This window comes from Carettochelys insculpta, chromosome 1 (assembly GCF_033958435.1).
Source record: "Carettochelys insculpta isolate YL-2023 chromosome 1, ASM3395843v1, whole genome shotgun sequence".
NCBI classification, from domain to species: Eukaryota; Metazoa; Chordata; order Testudines; family Carettochelyidae; genus Carettochelys; species Carettochelys insculpta.
The window spans coordinates 174,101,035-174,117,521 of record NC_134137.1 but is presented as its reverse complement, the minus strand read 5'-3'; the positions used below and the strand labels follow the sequence as shown (position 1 = coordinate 174,117,521).

At 40.6% G+C, this 16,487-nt stretch overlaps 1 protein-coding gene across 1 annotated transcript in view; it reads left to right on the top strand.

Annotated features, from left to right (window-relative positions):
- The window catches only part of BACE2 (beta-secretase 2), a 78,881-nt gene extending 62,828 nt beyond the window's left edge, over positions 1–16,053 (top strand). The window contains exons 6-9 of the mRNA XM_074983418.1: positions 3,545–3,646; positions 7,849–7,998; positions 9,622–9,790; positions 15,234–16,053. Of these exons, the coding sequence (XP_074839519.1) occupies positions 3,545–3,646; positions 7,849–7,998; positions 9,622–9,790; positions 15,234–15,487 (675 nt within the window). The 3' untranslated portion in view covers positions 15,488–16,053. The remainder of the gene's footprint in view (positions 1–3,544; positions 3,647–7,848; positions 7,999–9,621; positions 9,791–15,233) is intronic.
- Positions 16,054–16,487: the final 434 nt, after the last annotated feature.

The following is a 16,487-nucleotide window of genomic DNA, read 5'->3' as shown; positions in this document are numbered from 1 at the left end:
TGACCCTGTCTGCATCTGTGCCTGGCACCCTTATTTCGATGTGTGCTACTTTGGCGTGTAGACGTACCCTCGCAGCGCCTATTTCGATGTGGTGCCGCGCAACGTCGAAGTTGAACATCGACGTTGCCAGCCCTGGAGGACGTGTAGACGTTATTCATCGAAATAGCCTATTTTGATGTTGCTACATCGAAATAAGCTATTTCGATGTTGGCTTCACGTGTAGACGTAGCCAATGTTGCAAAGGCACCACTTGCCATAGGGGAGTGCTCAGCACTAGCTGCTAAGTTACAGGTACAGGTTGAACCTCTCTAGTCCAGCACCCTCAGGCCCTGACCAGTGCAAAACGATAGAATTTGCCAGACCACCGGAGGTCAATATTGTCTAGCATATTACAAAGGCTTTCACTGCTTACTGGACTCTTAGGAGACCTTTAGAGGTAAATTACTGCTAAATAACAGCACAGAACACTGAGAGCCAAGACTGGTGGCTGTGAACAAACTTGGTGGGACCACCGGAAACTTGGCCACACACAAGATAAATGGTCATCCAGCTAACTAAAATCATGATGGATTACAGATGATACTGGATGAAAGCGTGCCCGACTAGATAGGTTCAACCTGTACTTTGAATGCTTAATTAACTGTATTGGTGAGACGTGAGTTGTGGCTTCAGTCGCATTTTGGTATGAATCATTCACAAAAACATTTGCCATAAATCTTCAGTTTTTGCAGATACTTTTGCTGTTATTGTCCATCATTTTATATATGCCCAGACTATGCTAGTCATTGTATTGAGGATAGAGTCACTGATGTGATCGGAGCAGACGCCTAATTAAAGTTTAGCAGATAACCATTAGACAAAAGTCAGAGCACTCATAAGATTAGCTAGTTAGTGTTTCTGAATTTGCATAGATGTGTAAAGATTACCTTGGAAGAATGAACTGTGGTTAGCTGGACTCGCCCTTCAGTATTTACTAACAAATAAGGAAATAGAGCGCTTTTGTAAAACTTATAGTTGCAAGAGACAATAGTCCTCCTTTCCTCTCTGGAAAAACTAGTCTCTTTGCTTTGACAGTGGGAGGCTGTCTGGTAATATTTGCAGTTAGTCCTGAACTTTTCAGGGTGACGATTCTGGGGAGTGCAGTGCTGAGTTGCAAGCCTGGCAGCAACATATGGCAGACTGTTGTGTGCAATCTAGTAAGATTAAGAGGAGAGCTGCCTTTGCACACTGTCTGGTCTCAACGCATTGTGACTGGTATAGAAAGCATTGCACTCATAGGCAGTGATTAATATTGCCTTTTTTGCACCCATCACATGTATTCAGCAGATGACCATCATGACAGTTCTGCTCTATATTACTTGCAAGCACAGTTGAGATGCTAGTTGGTGGTGATAGGAGTAGCTGAAAAACACACCAGCAATTTGTATTGTAATAATTTGTTTTGCTCACTTGTTTTTTCCCTCCGCTCCATACAAGCAGTTCTGCACATGTGCTGGGTGAACGCTGAATGATTTGAGGTAATGCTTAGGAGCTCAGCATTTCTTCGAACAGTGCTCTGCCTGCAGGATCAAGGGCTACCAACAGAAAAACAGTGTTTCTTTTTATTTTAACGTGATTTGAGTTTCATCAGCACTTTACAGAACTGCACTAAAAATATCCCATGGAATTGATATGCATTAAACTTAAGGGTTTCAAGTTATGACACTACTTCTGTAATTTAAGAGTGTACGCTCTTTAAGAACCTTGCTAGTTTAAGTTAGGCCATAAACAACCAACTCCCATATAATATTAGCTCAACTGATGAAAAAAATCTAACGTTTCCATGATTTTTTTACCGTTAACTGTGATCATTAAGGCTACATCTACACTACAGCAATCTGTCGACAGAAGTTACTGTCAGAAGATACCTTCCAACAAAACTTGTGTTGACAGGTCACGTCCACACACAAAAACAGATTGCTCTGTCAAGCCACTCTGTTGACAGAGTGCAGCTGGGCTCCCTGGCCACTCTCTTGACAGAATGGACAACCAGAAGCTCAGCAAACAGGGCTGCCTGGTGACCCAGAAGCTCTGCCTGTCTATGTAGGGGGCCCTACACAGCTCTTCTGTCGACTGAAACTGTTTACAAAGGCATTATTCCTCATTGCGGAGAGGCAGAACGCTGTCGGCAGAAGTGCAGAGATTTATCAACAGACTATCAACAAAACACATTTTGTGTATAGATGATCTGCAGGTTTTGTCAACAAAACCCTCTAGTGCAATGTAGCCTAAGGCTATGTCTACACAGCAACCTTGTTCTGAAATAATCTGTTCCTGAGTAGCTGTCCCAAAATAGCTTATTTTGAAATAATGCTGCTATGCATACATATGCATTTTGAAATAACAGTTAGCTGTTTCAGAATACATCTGGAGCCTGTTTTGAAACAGAGCCACTGAAGGAACCATGGCTTATTTTGAAATAGGCTCTGTTCCCTGTGGCTGTGTCTACACATGCCCCTCCCTTTTGGAAGGGGCATTTAAATGACACGGATTGGAACTGGTAAATTTTGTTTTGGGAATGAGGGAGTTTCGAAGTCTGGGGTTTATTTTGAAGCAGCCACGTCTACATGGCCAGTTTGCATTTCGAAAGCAAGCACTTTCAAAGCCCGACTGGCCACTGATATGCTAATATTCATATCAGCACCTCATTAACCAGTTCTGATCCTGTCATTTGAATGCCCCTTTGGGCATGTGTAGACATGGCCTGTCTTAACAGTACCTGTTTCAAAATAGCTAGTTCAAAATAGGGGCTATTCCTTGTGAAATGCGGTTTACCAATTTTGAAATGTGCTGCCTGCTATTTTGAATTTATTTCAAAATAGCAGTTGTCTTGAAGACGTTAGTTATTTCAAAATGCCAGCTGTTATTTCAAAATAACTTTGCTGTGTTTACCTACCCTAACATGTTTTGTAAAAAGATTGTTAATGTTTATGTATTCATGTTTGGAAAGCTTCATTTATTGGCTTTTGTATAAAGAAGAGAAATATGTCCATTTTACAAGCACCATTCTGGTTCAGAGTTATGTTTGCCCTTCTGTTTTTTATATTTTATTTTATTTTATTTTATTTTGCATAGTATGAAAAGTTTGTGGCATGTTTGACATTGGCACTGGTGGTGATGACTCTCAGTATGACAAGCAGGAGTGAGGACTGAAGTTCCCCAGTTAATTTCAAGTCAGGTGCATAGTACTATAGATCATAATACATCAGCCTGCTGTAGTATGTTCAACTACAGGGAAAACCTTAATTCAGTGGCTCTCATTCTTGGTTTAATTGGCAGAGGTTTTCATTCTTTGTGCAACTATGGGGGAAATGTTAGTTTCAGTGGCAATTTGTACTTAGCCTGTATTTGAATGCAGGCTGCCGGCTGTAGGGTACTCTCAAGTTACATGAAGTAATAGGTTTATTATGACTAGTGCTGTTTAGTAATTGTTATAAAACAGCTGACTACAGGGTTTAACTTGTATACAATATGTTAACTGTGTTCCTCCTGTTTGTTCTATTAGTATAATGCCGACAAAGCCATAGTAGATAGTGGCACCACTCTCCTACGCCTGCCCCGGAAAGTCTTCAATGCTGCGGTCGAAGCAATTGCTCGCACATCTTTGGTAAGCTGATCCTGTTCCTTGAAGGAGAAAATAAATGGGGACATTTTTAGGTATTGTCTGGCACAAGAGCTCATGAGTTCTCAACCTGAGAGGTCATGAGCTGGTGTGTCTGGAGATTGTGATCAACCTGCTTATGTGGATAAACAAGCAATGGCACTGGGTGGGGTCAGGTCTCAGTATGGGAAAACAGGGTCCTGCTGTGGAAAAGGTTGAGAACTGTTGCAATGATGTAATACTTGTTCTGATGCACCGAAGAATCATGAATGTAATCCTTGCCTTTCAAATGCCGTGTACTTGTGTCTGACAATTAGTTTACTGTTTAAAGATAAATGTTCATGAAACATAAAGGGCTGATTCTGTGTGCACTTCCTGTCAGGCATAATGCCTGCTTGTCACTGGAGTCTTGTAGACTTCAATGAGACTATTCATATCTATAAAGCTACTGATGGGCCTGATTCTGCCACCATTATCTTTAGAAGCATCTTGCTCTGGAACCAGTCCAACTGAAATCAGGACTGTGCGTGGAGGAGGAATTGGAGTTGGAGTATCAGGCTCTAACTCAGAGGAGTAATGTTAGCAGGATTGTGTTTAGCATCTGATATATTTCAGTAACAGTACTTTATACTGCAACAATACTGTAGAACATTCATGCTTTGTGTGTGGAATGCACTGTTTAACTCAGGTATGACACCCGGCTAGATTAAGATTCTGTTAATAGGTTGTAGTGGGCGCAGGAGTCTTAAGTACAACTAAAATCCTTTATTTCACTGACCTACATGGTATGGTAATTTGGTATAAATCTGTGCTTCCCAAAATATATTGGTTTGACATATAAAGCAGGCAAGCGTAATGTAACCATTTTTGAGATCACAGCAAGTATTCAAAACCTTATAGTCTGGCCCTGACCAAGATGTATGACAGCAAATGAGGTCCATCTTCCTTGAGAAGTTGAGAGAAAAGAGTATTCTCTTTCTAGATTATTTTTCAGTAGGACTGAACAAAGGCTGAGACCTTCAAAGTGGTGAGCTCTTTGTCCTGGGCCAGCCAACCACTTAGTGTGTGGTTAGCTTCAAGCACAGTAGTAGTCCATTGATTTGAGCAAGACAAGTTGCATGATTAAGTGCTTGGCTGGCCCAGGAACAGGGCTTGCCACCATGCTATCCCAAAGCCCTTAACACAGAGCAGCCTGTTCGGTGCTGGATAGCCCACGGGCATCTTTGATCTTTAAGATTCCATTGTGGAAATGAGCAGGTCACCATCTTAAAACATTTCTCCATTTCCTGCTGGTATGATGATGTCATCCATTGTTCCTTTGTAAAGTAAGGAATCCCTGTACACTGTGTGGAAGAAGCATTATAACCTCAGCTGGGGAGTCCTTTCTGTAAAGAGAGAGATCAGTTCAGTAATAAGGATGTTAGACTTCAGAAATCCAGGCTAAATTCCCTGGTCTGTGTGTGACTTTGGGCAAGTCACGTAATCCTTGTGTGCCTCTGCTCCCCATGCATAAGCCAGGGATAGTAACACTTTTCTTGCTCAGTGGTGATGTGAGGCTAATTAAAGATTGTGAGGTGCTCTGATACTGTTGTAATGGGATGTATATAAGAATGATAGCTAGGTATGGCATTAGGAAATGTAGCCATCTACAAGATTAATAGCTATATTCTGAGATACAAGTTGTGAGAGGGGAGTGGGGGGTGTTAAATTTTACAGAAAATTCTAAGCCACGTTTGCTAACCCCTGTCACCACTAGAATGTTCTATAATTTCTGGGTATATGGCTTCAGCTTGTTATGAGAGTCTATTATAGTGAATATGCATAATAAACCATGAGGTTAGCCTTTGTGTTCACCTAAACAGACCATTTGATGTAATGGTGTATATTACAGCAAATGGTGTGTGCTGTTATAAGGAAACAGGAACAAACACAAAGTACTGCACACGATTAAGGAAGTGTGTTGGTCTTGTCTGGCATCATGTCAACAGGGAGTAGGACGGGATGTTTGTCTTGGGTGGGGAAACTCTGCAAGGGTTTATTGTTCACTTGTTTAATATTATGGCCATGTTAAGAAATGCAGTTAATCAGTTTTATTTCAAAAACATGTCAAGTTGTCTGAGGGGTAAAGCTGGAAAAGAACCTGATACAAAATTTTCTGAAGTCAGTGCAAAGACTTCCTTGCATTTCAAAAGACTTTTGGAGCAAGCACTAAATCCATAGCTTAGAAGTTGCATGAAGAAAATAGTCTCTCTCTGGAGAAGGGAGGAAGGTCTGGACTTTGTTTAAATTGCTTGTGTTTAAAATGTACCTACTCCTTTGTATCCGTGCTGAGCCCCAGATGTACATAACAGGTTGGGGAGTGGGTGGGGAAGGAGCAAAGGCTACTTACTGCTTTTTCTGTTTGTTGATTTTGCAATAATTGCTCAGGGAACTCATGAGCTTGACCATCCTGCCTACATATTTCCTGACACTGGTTAAATAGTTTCTAACTATTCTGTCTCTGTTGCCAAGTCTACATTAGTTTTTTGATTCTCAGAGTTCTGTTCACAGTCCCTCCAAAATCCTACCATTAGGCACATTAGTCCTTATGTGTTTAGTTATATTACTGTGGCATAAATGGTTAACTGGTAAGCATACCGGTAAACATTAGGCTTACCACTGTGCTTACCAGTTAACTGGCCCTTTCCAGTGAATTCCGGCAGCAGCCAGCTGTGCTGGATTGGAGCAGCCCTGGCCATGGAGAAGCCAGAGGAGCTGGGAAATGGGATCCCACAGCTGCAGTGGAGCCAAGTGGTGGACTGGGCTGCAGGACCAGAGTCAAATGGTTAAGCATTCTTGTTTAACGGGTTAACCATTTTAACATCCTTATTTTGAGTAGATTGTCTTAAAGCTAATCTGTTAGTGGGCTCAGAACAGCCAGAAGGATTGACATGACCTCATCGATCGCTTATACTGTACCCATTTCTTATCACAAAAGACAGGGCTATTCCTGGGAGAATTTGAGGCCTGGGAGCAGCCCACCCCACAGACACAGAGGTCGGGGCAACCCCCTCCCCCCATGCTAAGGCCTCACCCCCTGCTCTGGCCCCAACTTGTACCACTTCCTCAAAGCCCCATGCACTGTGAATACCAAAGAAATTAAAATTAGGACTGTCAAGCCATTAAAGTGCCATTTATTTAAATATTTTAGTTATTTTCTCCATGTTTAAATATTGATTTCAATTACGGCACAGAATACAAAGTGCACAGTGGTCACTTTTCTATTGCTGTGTTGCTCGTAAGACTTCTGAATGCATGTTCCATACCTTGTCCTTCAGATTTTGGAAGGCACTTCACATTCTTAGAGCTTGTGCAGAGAGCTGTAGCTATATGTAGCACTCTCACATTGATACTGTCTTTGTGGGTTGTCAGATCTGACAAATTTTTCAGCTTAAAATGAAAAACATGTGTTGCGTCATTATGTGAGATTGCTATAATATGAAATACATGGCAGAATGTGGCTAAAACACAGAGCAGGAGACATACAATTCTCCCCCAAGGGAATTTAATTACTGCACTCATTTTTTTAAATGAGACTCACTGGCATGGAAGTCCTCTTGAATAACTGCTGACGCACAAAGGGGCATTTTGATTGTTTTGCATATCTAGCACATAAAGGCCTTGCAAAGTTTTGCAGAAATGCCACATGAAAGCCAGGTTTTGCTTTCTGGTGATATTGTAAAGAAAGAAGCAGGTGGCATTGTCTCCCACAAATGTAAATAAATTTGTTTTACTTATTGTGGTTGGCTGAACAAGAAATAGGACTGACTGGACTTTTTTGGCTCTAAAGTCTTACATTGTTTTGATTTTGAGTGCAGTTATATAACAATCTACACTTATAAATTGTACTTCTATGATGAAGAGATTTGCCCTACAGTACTTCTATGAGTTAAATTGAAAAGCAGTTTCTCTTGTTTATCATTTTTACTGTTCATATACTTATAAAGTGAGCATTGTGTACGTTGTGTTGCAATTGAAAATGCAGAAAAAGATCCAATAATATTAAATGAACTTTAATTGATATTCTTTTGTTCAGCAGTGCAGTTAAAACTGAAGTTAATCATGAGCTAATTTCACAAGTTAACTGCAGTTGACAGCCGTAATTAAAATTATTACATACATCTGTAAGAAAATGTGTGTGTGTCTTTTTTTTTTCCTCCCCCTCCTAGATCCAAGCATTCTCCTCTGGATTTTGGACTGGTTCCCAGCTTGCTTGCTGGGATAAAACTGAAACACCATGGTCCTTATTTCCTAAACTTTCGATCTACCTGAGAGATGAAAACTCCAGCAGATCATTTCGGATAACTATCTTACCACAGGTTTGAACTTGTCTTACTACAGGTTGAACGTCTCAAGTCCGGCACACTCCTGCCTGGCAACATTTGTAATCTAGCATGATTTTAGTTAGCTGAATACCACTTATCATGGGCGAGGCCAAGTTTCCTGTGGTCCCATAAAGTTTGTTTTCAGCCACCAGTCTTGGCTCTCAATGTTCTGTGCTTTTATTTAGCTGCAATTTACCACTAAGTGTCTTCTAAAAGTCCAGTAAGCAATGGAAGTATGAGTAATGCTGCTAGACAAGATTCATCTCCCGTGGTCTGGCAAATTCTGTCATTCGGACCTGAGCATGCCAGACTAGAGAGGTTCAACCTGTATTTGGATTGGATTAGTCACATTACAGTGAAATAATTCTTACAGCAACAGAGAAGTCAACTTCATGATGACCTAGTTCTTTCATCATTACATTGTACAGCTTCCACACTCATTCCGTTTGTATAAAACTAATTTGGTGATGCAGAAATAATTAACCCCAATCACTTACTTTAACTGTCATCGGAGTTCATTCTCAGAAAAAATGTTTTTAACAATTGTATGAGCTGGGCTGCTTCTTGATCAGCTCAACACTTGACAAAATTTGAAACATTTTAAAAGGGAAAAATGTCAGTGACACTTTACAAAAACATCTCTATTTTTCACTCACTGCTTTTTTGTGCTAAGCAGCAGTTCTGTCTACATCAGACACTGATACATACTTAGCGTCAGCTGATTTTGATCTTTCCCTTTTGGGAAATAAATGTATTCTTTGCTCTTTGTAAGGCTAGTGGAGTTATGGCACTTCTTTCTGCAAATGGCAATCTTAGTACAGGACCTGTATGATGCTTTTGCCAATTTTCAGAAATTGTCCCATCTGTTTTTATTGTCATTATAACATAGATGCAGTTTGTACTGCCTAGTTTTTAAAATATAATGTCAGTTCTGTTTTAAACATAAAACGTGCAATTCCTGATTGCTTTTCTTGGCATTGTTGGCAATATGGACTAAACATCAACCAACATCAGTTTCACACCCTCTTACCTCAGTGTCTGAAACATGTAGGTACACTTCACATAAAACAGAGCAAAGGCTTGATGTAAGCTTTATTCTATATTGACCATGAAGCTTGACTTAACCTCCTGAGTTAGAAATAAGTGTGTAGAATTGACTTGAGTTTACTCATTTTGAGGCTTGAAGCTGCCATGAATTCTCTCTCGTCTACTACACCCTGTCAGTCCTTTTGAATATTTCTGTAATTTGCATGCATATTCCTGGCTTCCCACACACACGATACAAAATGAAGATCCCCTAGATGAAAGAGAAGGTAACCTTTAAGTGTCAACCAATTAGAAATCCACATTTAACTGGTTTCCTGGTTCTTAACTCCCCTGCCATTATATCCACTTTTAAGTATCTTACAACTGTCATCTTGCTCTTATTCATTCATTTCCTATGAACTCCTGAGTGCTCAAAATCAGAAATCAAAAGCTCTGGGGAACACTCCAGTTTAAGAGCTGTGTTTTATGCATGCATCCATAGTTATGAGCTACTGTCATTAATTATCCTCTAAATAATGTGCATTGCTGCTACCTATTTATTTGTTTGTTTTATTTTATTTGAATTAACAGCTTTATATTCAACCCATCCTTGGGGTTGGAGAGAACTTAGAATGCTACCGCTTTGGCATCTCTGCCTCCACCAGTGCCCTGGTTATTGGTGCTACGGTGATGGAGGGCTTCTACGTTATTTTTGACAGGGCTCAGAAGAGAGTGGGCTTTGCAGTTAGTCCATGCGCAGGTAAGAGAAGTACTCCCCCTGGGAAATATGGACCTTTTCAGCTGCTCTTTCAACAAGGAAGATCATTTTACAAGTTTGCAATTTGTAGATAAGTAGATGCTAATGCAGACTTCCCACCACTGGCAGTATAGATGAGATTATAGTAATAAGCCAGCACAGCTTGTGAAAGAGTAAAAATTCTGAGTTTCTGATCTTTCACCCATGTCTGAAAAAATGAAAATAGGAGAAAAGCATATGTAATTTAGTAAAGAATTTGACAGGCATTTGATGATCTTAAGCAGATGGTTAAGGAAATGTTACCGAATGATAAAGGTTGAATTTCTGTTCTCACCTCAACCAGTCTATAGGGAAACACAGGAGAGTCCATCAGTAGTTCCCCTCATTGGATTCCAGACCCTGGACTCCATCGCAAGCCTAAACACCCAAATTGCTATTTTTAGCCCCACTCTGTGAGCCTGAGTCAAATGACCCAAGCTCTGAGAGTTGGGGACAGCTAGTCTTTTGTGGATGTATAGATGGACCTTATGTGAACCTAGCCAGCTGGCTTAGTTTAGAACAGCTTCTGAACTGCTGGGGCAGAGAGCCAAACGAGCCATAACCCACTGCCTGACAACTTCCTTCCTCCTGTTGTCATAAATCCATGAAATTTGGATACTTCATTCAGTTCTGATGATCTAGCTTATACTTGTGAATTATAATAGAATCTGCATGTACGGTAGCTAGGATATCAGCTGAACACCAGCTAGTGCCTGGAAGAATTCATCTCTAACCAGTCTCCTCAGCTCTCTCGTATAATGTCACACAGTTGTCCCTGGTGGCTATGACAGCTTGCTTTCTACAGCAATTGTGTGATGTAAAGGTACTGTCTAAGACAGGCTGTTCTAACGATGTGGTAATTGATACATACATGTGAGATTTGATACCTCGCCCAATACACTGGTTTTTCTAAATCGATTTCTTGACAACTTCTATATTATGGATGTATAAGATGTCCAGTAAAAATTTTTCCTCAGAAAAACATGACTATGCCTGGTACACAGTCAGCATGTTATAGAGATTAAGCAGCATAACTGGCTTCCCACAGGGGCCAAACCATGACTTCCATAGCAACTCTATTAGTTGGGACTCTTAAGTCTATTCACAGGCTTAAAATAAACTGAATTACTGATTACATTTCCTTGCTTTTGAGAGTTTGTTGAGTATGTAGTTTCTTGTCCCTTGGTTTTATGATGAAACAGGGTTGGTAGGTAATGATGATAGAACATTGACCTGAACTTTGAATTTACTGCTTTCTGTGGTCATTTAAATCGGGATTAAAAATCTAATTAACACAAACTAAAAACTGGACAAAAACCAGTCACTGAATTAAACCACAAACCTTTTTGTAAGGGGTGGCTTGGTAGAGGTAAGCACCAGCTCATTTCTGGTGACCCTTCTTGCTGGCTCATCCTTTCAGGTTCTTCAGGATGGGCCAGTCAAACATCCCCTCTCAGGCATGCACGAGATTGCTGAGAGGGAGTCATCTGCTGGATCCCATATGCTTTAAGCTTCTGGACCTTGAGAGTTGAGGCCCTGCCCCATCTTGGAGACCCTAGGCCTGCTGTTGGACTGCTGATTTTCCCTGAGAGCGTAGATCTTGTAGTCCAACTGCCTAGTTCCTGAAAAAGGGCAGAGCCTGAGCAGTCAGCCCTGTCTGAAACACACCCTCTCCCAGAATCCCAGTATTGCAGCTGCTTTGCGGCCACAGGTTAACCAAAAAAGATAAGTAGAGACTTTTCACAGGAGGCTAACGTTGTCGTCTTTTTAAGTTCACAGTAAAGCCACAGACGTACAAAAATAAAATCCACCCATTTCCCTGCTTCAGTTTTCCTCGCCACTCTGGAAGAAAGAATTCACAATTTGTATGGACAGATTTCCCCATGTCTTTATGCCCTTGTTGCTCACTTACGCCTTCAATTTATCCAGTAGTTGTCCTGCCCAGCCCTTCTGGGGAGAGCTGAAGTTTGAGATGAGTCTGATAAAGGGCTAGGGGAGAGCTGTATATTATTGCAGGATGAGAAATCCAAAAGCCTTTGAGTTTAATTTAAGGGAAGCTTCAAAACATGTTTTTCCTATTGGTGATTTCAAATATGCCTCAATATTATTTAAAAGAATATATTGAAATAGACTGTCTTCATATGAATTTGCAAAAAGTTCTAGAGTATTAGAGAATTCAAAGATCTAATTTACCTTAAAAATGTTGGGAAAAATTCATAGCAAAAACTAACTGTTGGGTGTATGGATGGTAATGGAGGAAAGTTCATAAACTTTGGCGCTTCATTAGCGTCACTGCAGCCTGTTAGGATCTCTGCCAAATAAAAGCAAAGGGTTTTGGAGCAGGCTCTAAATTCTCACTTAGGAGAAGATGTTCAGATCATATGACTTCCTCATTTTTAAGCAATACAACTCTCATTTAAGCAAGAAGAATATAAGATTGTCTCATGAATGAATTATGGAAGAAATATAGAGTTAGCAATACGAGGCATGGTCTACACTATGTGCTAAAGTTGACCTAAGTTACCTAATTCCAGCTACATAATTTAATAGCAGGAATCCTCATATCTTAGACTGACTTATTGAGGTGTCTACAGAGTACTGGGTTGATTGGAGAAACTCAGCCTTTTCCTTCCTTCCATGTCTCATTCCCATGAGGACCACAGTATATGGCAGCATGTTCAATGGTTAGTTTAGTGGGTCTTCACTAGACCCACTAAATCAACCCTCAGTGGATCAATTACTGCAGCATTGATCTGCTGGTAGTGGAGACATACCCTAAGAGAGAGACGTATAAAACACCAGTATTTTTATTTAAAAAAAAAAAACCACCTAATTTGATCATGGTTTTTCTAATAGATCATTTTCTAAACAAAATCTTCAGAGCACCTTCTGAGAAATGTTAATGGCCAAACATAAAAAGTAGATAGTAAATAGTAATTTTAATAGTCATTAAACTTTTATCTAGAGTAATTATCAGATAATTCCAACATTTAAAAATACAAGCTACTGAAATAAATGTGTGCTGAAATTTCTTTGGTCTCATTCGTGCATGTATGCTTCAAAAAGAGAACAGCCCCAGAAGTGAAATTTTTGTCCCATTGAAGGCAACGGGAAAACATATACTGATTTAAATTTGTTGGACCTTTAAGTTGTAAGATGGGCATGTCGGATTGAATTCTGGCTCCATTTCGTACCCTAACCTAGCTAAAGTGCAAAGGTGGTCATAATTGTTGGTTCTCAAACTTTATTTTTGCAGACTACTTGAAAATTGCTGGAAGTATCAGTGAATCACTTAGGCTGTGTCTACACTACCACCTTCCTTCGTAGGAAGGATGGTAATTAGGGTGTTGGGAGTTTACTAATGAAATGCTGTTGTGCATAGGCAGCACTTCTTTAAGCAAATCCCGCCCCCTCCCCCCCCACACGGCAACGCCGAAGTTTTAAACTTTGAAGTACCGGCAAGGAGTAAGGGGACTTCAGAGTTGCCCCAGCACTTCGAAGTACCGGTGGGTGAGCCGCGGCTAGACGCGCGCTGGTACTTGGAAGTTTAAAACTTTGGAGTTACCACAGGGGGGAATTTGCTTAATGAAGTGCTGCCTGTGGACGGCAGCACTTCATCAGTAAACTGCCAACACCCTAATTTTACCATCCTTCCTTCAAAGGAAGGTGGTAGTGTAGACAAGGCCTTAATGATCTTTCCAAATGTCCCTTCCTGCTCTGCAGCAGCTACTAAGCTGGTGCTGGGAATGAGAAGGCTCTATCATATACCACAGCAGCCACAGAACTGAGGCTTGGAAAGAGGGGCCATCTCTCCCTTGCAACCAGAGTCCTGGAGCTGGGCAAAGTCACCTCTTTCTCTGGCTGCTACACCCCTGCATGAGCCAGATTTTCCTCGCCCCTTCTTCTCACCCCACCGTCCCCTCCTACATACAGTAAACTCTTCCATATCTGGCACTCTATCATCCAGAACTCTCAAACAACTGGCATTTTAACGATCAGTAAATTTTAGTTACGTTTTCCATAAGTACAGTATGGTGAAAGTAAATACAAATAAATGCAGTGAATGCAATATAAGTTTAATGTGTACAGTACTACTGTTGTTGGTAAATAAAGTACTCTGCATGCATTTTTGCTTCTCAATAGCTAATCTTGTTTTTCTTTAGTGTTCTGAATTGCTAGGCATACCTCTCTGTTACGCAGAATACTTGATATCTGGCAACCTCCCAGTTTCGGATATGGAAGAATTTACTGTATTTCCTCTTTTCCCCTGAGGCCATCACCTCACCTTACATGTACATTTTCTCCAGGGTCCAGACACCTAATTACTGGAGCTTATGCCTGCATGGTTCCACTAAATAGGTGGGCAGTCCTTCATTGTCTCATGTGTAGTAACCCAGTGGAGCTGATCTGCAGACCACAGTCTGAGAACCTCTCAACTGGAAAATATCCATGCTTTACGATCTACAGACCCTCAGTTATGAAACACATTACATGTTTGGCTTCTCTGTGCAGTGCACCTATTCAGCACTAGTCAGGAAACTCTAAACTTCAGGTGTTCCAATACTGCTAAAACAGGGAAGGGTCTGTATAAATACATTGATACTGGACCTGGAGTTGGGCTTATTATCAGTGAGAAATGGAATGGCCCATAGAATAAGATTTACAAGAAACATCAAAATTTCACTTAATATAGATAAGAAGTGAAATTCCGTTACCCCACTCTCTGTGCCACGTGGGGGTGAGGGAGGTTCACCAAAAAGGTAACTTTTTTCTTTTTTTGAAAAAAAAAAAAAAAAACTTGGTGTGCTCTGGCCAGTGCTTCCTTCACTAGAGACAGTGCAGAGTGTGTCAAAAGTTTTAGCTGACAGGTGTTAGCCCCTGAAAATTGTGCCACAAAAAAGGTTTTTATATTTAACAAAATCTGGATGTTGAAAAAAAATCTTTGAAAGCAGTAGAATGGACAGAAAAACCTGCAGAAGTCCGGGTAATTATACTTGTAATTTGGAGCTCTGTTGGCCAAATCTGTCCAACTGCTATTCTCTACATATTTTTTTGCAGGTGGGTGGCAGTGGGCTTTGTGTTCTTTGTTCTATAGAAGTAGTACTAAACGATAGAGAAGCACTGGCTTTTGCTATACAAAGTTGACATCGGGTTAATATGTGTTTAGAGTTTTTATCACAACTGTTTCCTGACTTTTCCAAAGAATGTAGATAAATCATACATCTTATCCAAAAACTGTGTGAAGAACACAGAGCTACTGCGGTTATTCCAAATATCTAAGGCATAGAACTGTTCAAATTTGCTACTGTTGTAGGTTTTTATTTTAAATTTTGGTAAGAAAAATCATCTCTTCCCAGCCTCCAGTGTTTGCTGTTTACAAAATGTTTCTGGTTTTGTAATTTTGCAGAGGTTGGTGGCTCTCCCGTGTCTGAGATTGAAGGCCCTTTCGCAACAGCAGATATAGCAAGCAACTGTGTCTCCACAGTGACCTTCCATGAACCGATATTATGGATTATTTCTTATGCTCTCATGAGCTTATGCGGAATTATTCTCCTTGTCCTGATAATCTTACTGCTTCTTCCACCTCGCTGTCAGCATTGCTACACAGATAACGATGTAGTCAATGATGAATCATCATTAGTGCGCCATCGATGGAAATGAAGGACTTGATGAAAGTCAAGGAACTTTGGATTTTCTTAACACAATTAAGGATAAAGTTTCCAACCATGGAGAGAGAGCCAAGACCTTATTCTTTATACATTAGTCTCAAATCCTTTTCTAGTGCTGAATATTGTCCAGGCATATTGCATCATAACTTTTATTTCTAACAATAATTCTGAACCAAAACATTATAACCACTCTCAAGTGCTATCTTACTGGTTCTGTGCCTCAGTAGCGTAGTTGAACTTTTAAGGTCTCACTAGTCCTTTCAAAAAAATTGCTGTTTGCAGCAGTTCGTTTTGAAATAGTGCTCAAAGAGTGTGGGGGGGAAAGGGAAAGTTGAGTGTAGCACAGAAGACAGAAGCAGGTCAGCTCAAGATGAATTTTTAGTTTATTTTCCAAGAAAATAAGCTCCTACTGTCATTTGAGTGGATCTCCATCATAGGCCATCCTTCCTAAATAGAAGAACGAGGGAAAATGGGAAACCACAACTATTCAGTCTTAGTACAGAACAAGACTATCTAGCTATGTCTACACTAGCCCAAAACTTTGAAATGACCATGCAAATGGCCATTTCGAAGTGTACTAATGAAGTGCTGAAATACGTATTCAGCGCCTCATTAGAATGCCTGCAGCTGCGGCACTTCAAAATTGCCACAGCTCGCCACCACATGGCTCATCCAGATGGAGCTCCTTTTCGAAAGGACCCCACCAACTTCAAAATCCCCTTATTCCTATCTGCTGTTAGGAATAAGGGGATTTTGAAGTTGCCGGGGTCCTTTTGAAAAGGAGCCCCGTCTGGACGAGCCATGTGGCGGCAAGCTGTGGCAATTTCCAAGTGTCGCGGCTGCTGGCATTCTAATGAGGCGCTGAATATGTATTTCAGCGCTTCATTAGTAAACTTCGAAATGGCCATTTGCATGGCCATTTCGAAGATTTGGGCTAGTGTAGAGACAGCCTCTCTCTTAGTTTGTAAGGATACTTACTGTTGGTAAGTATA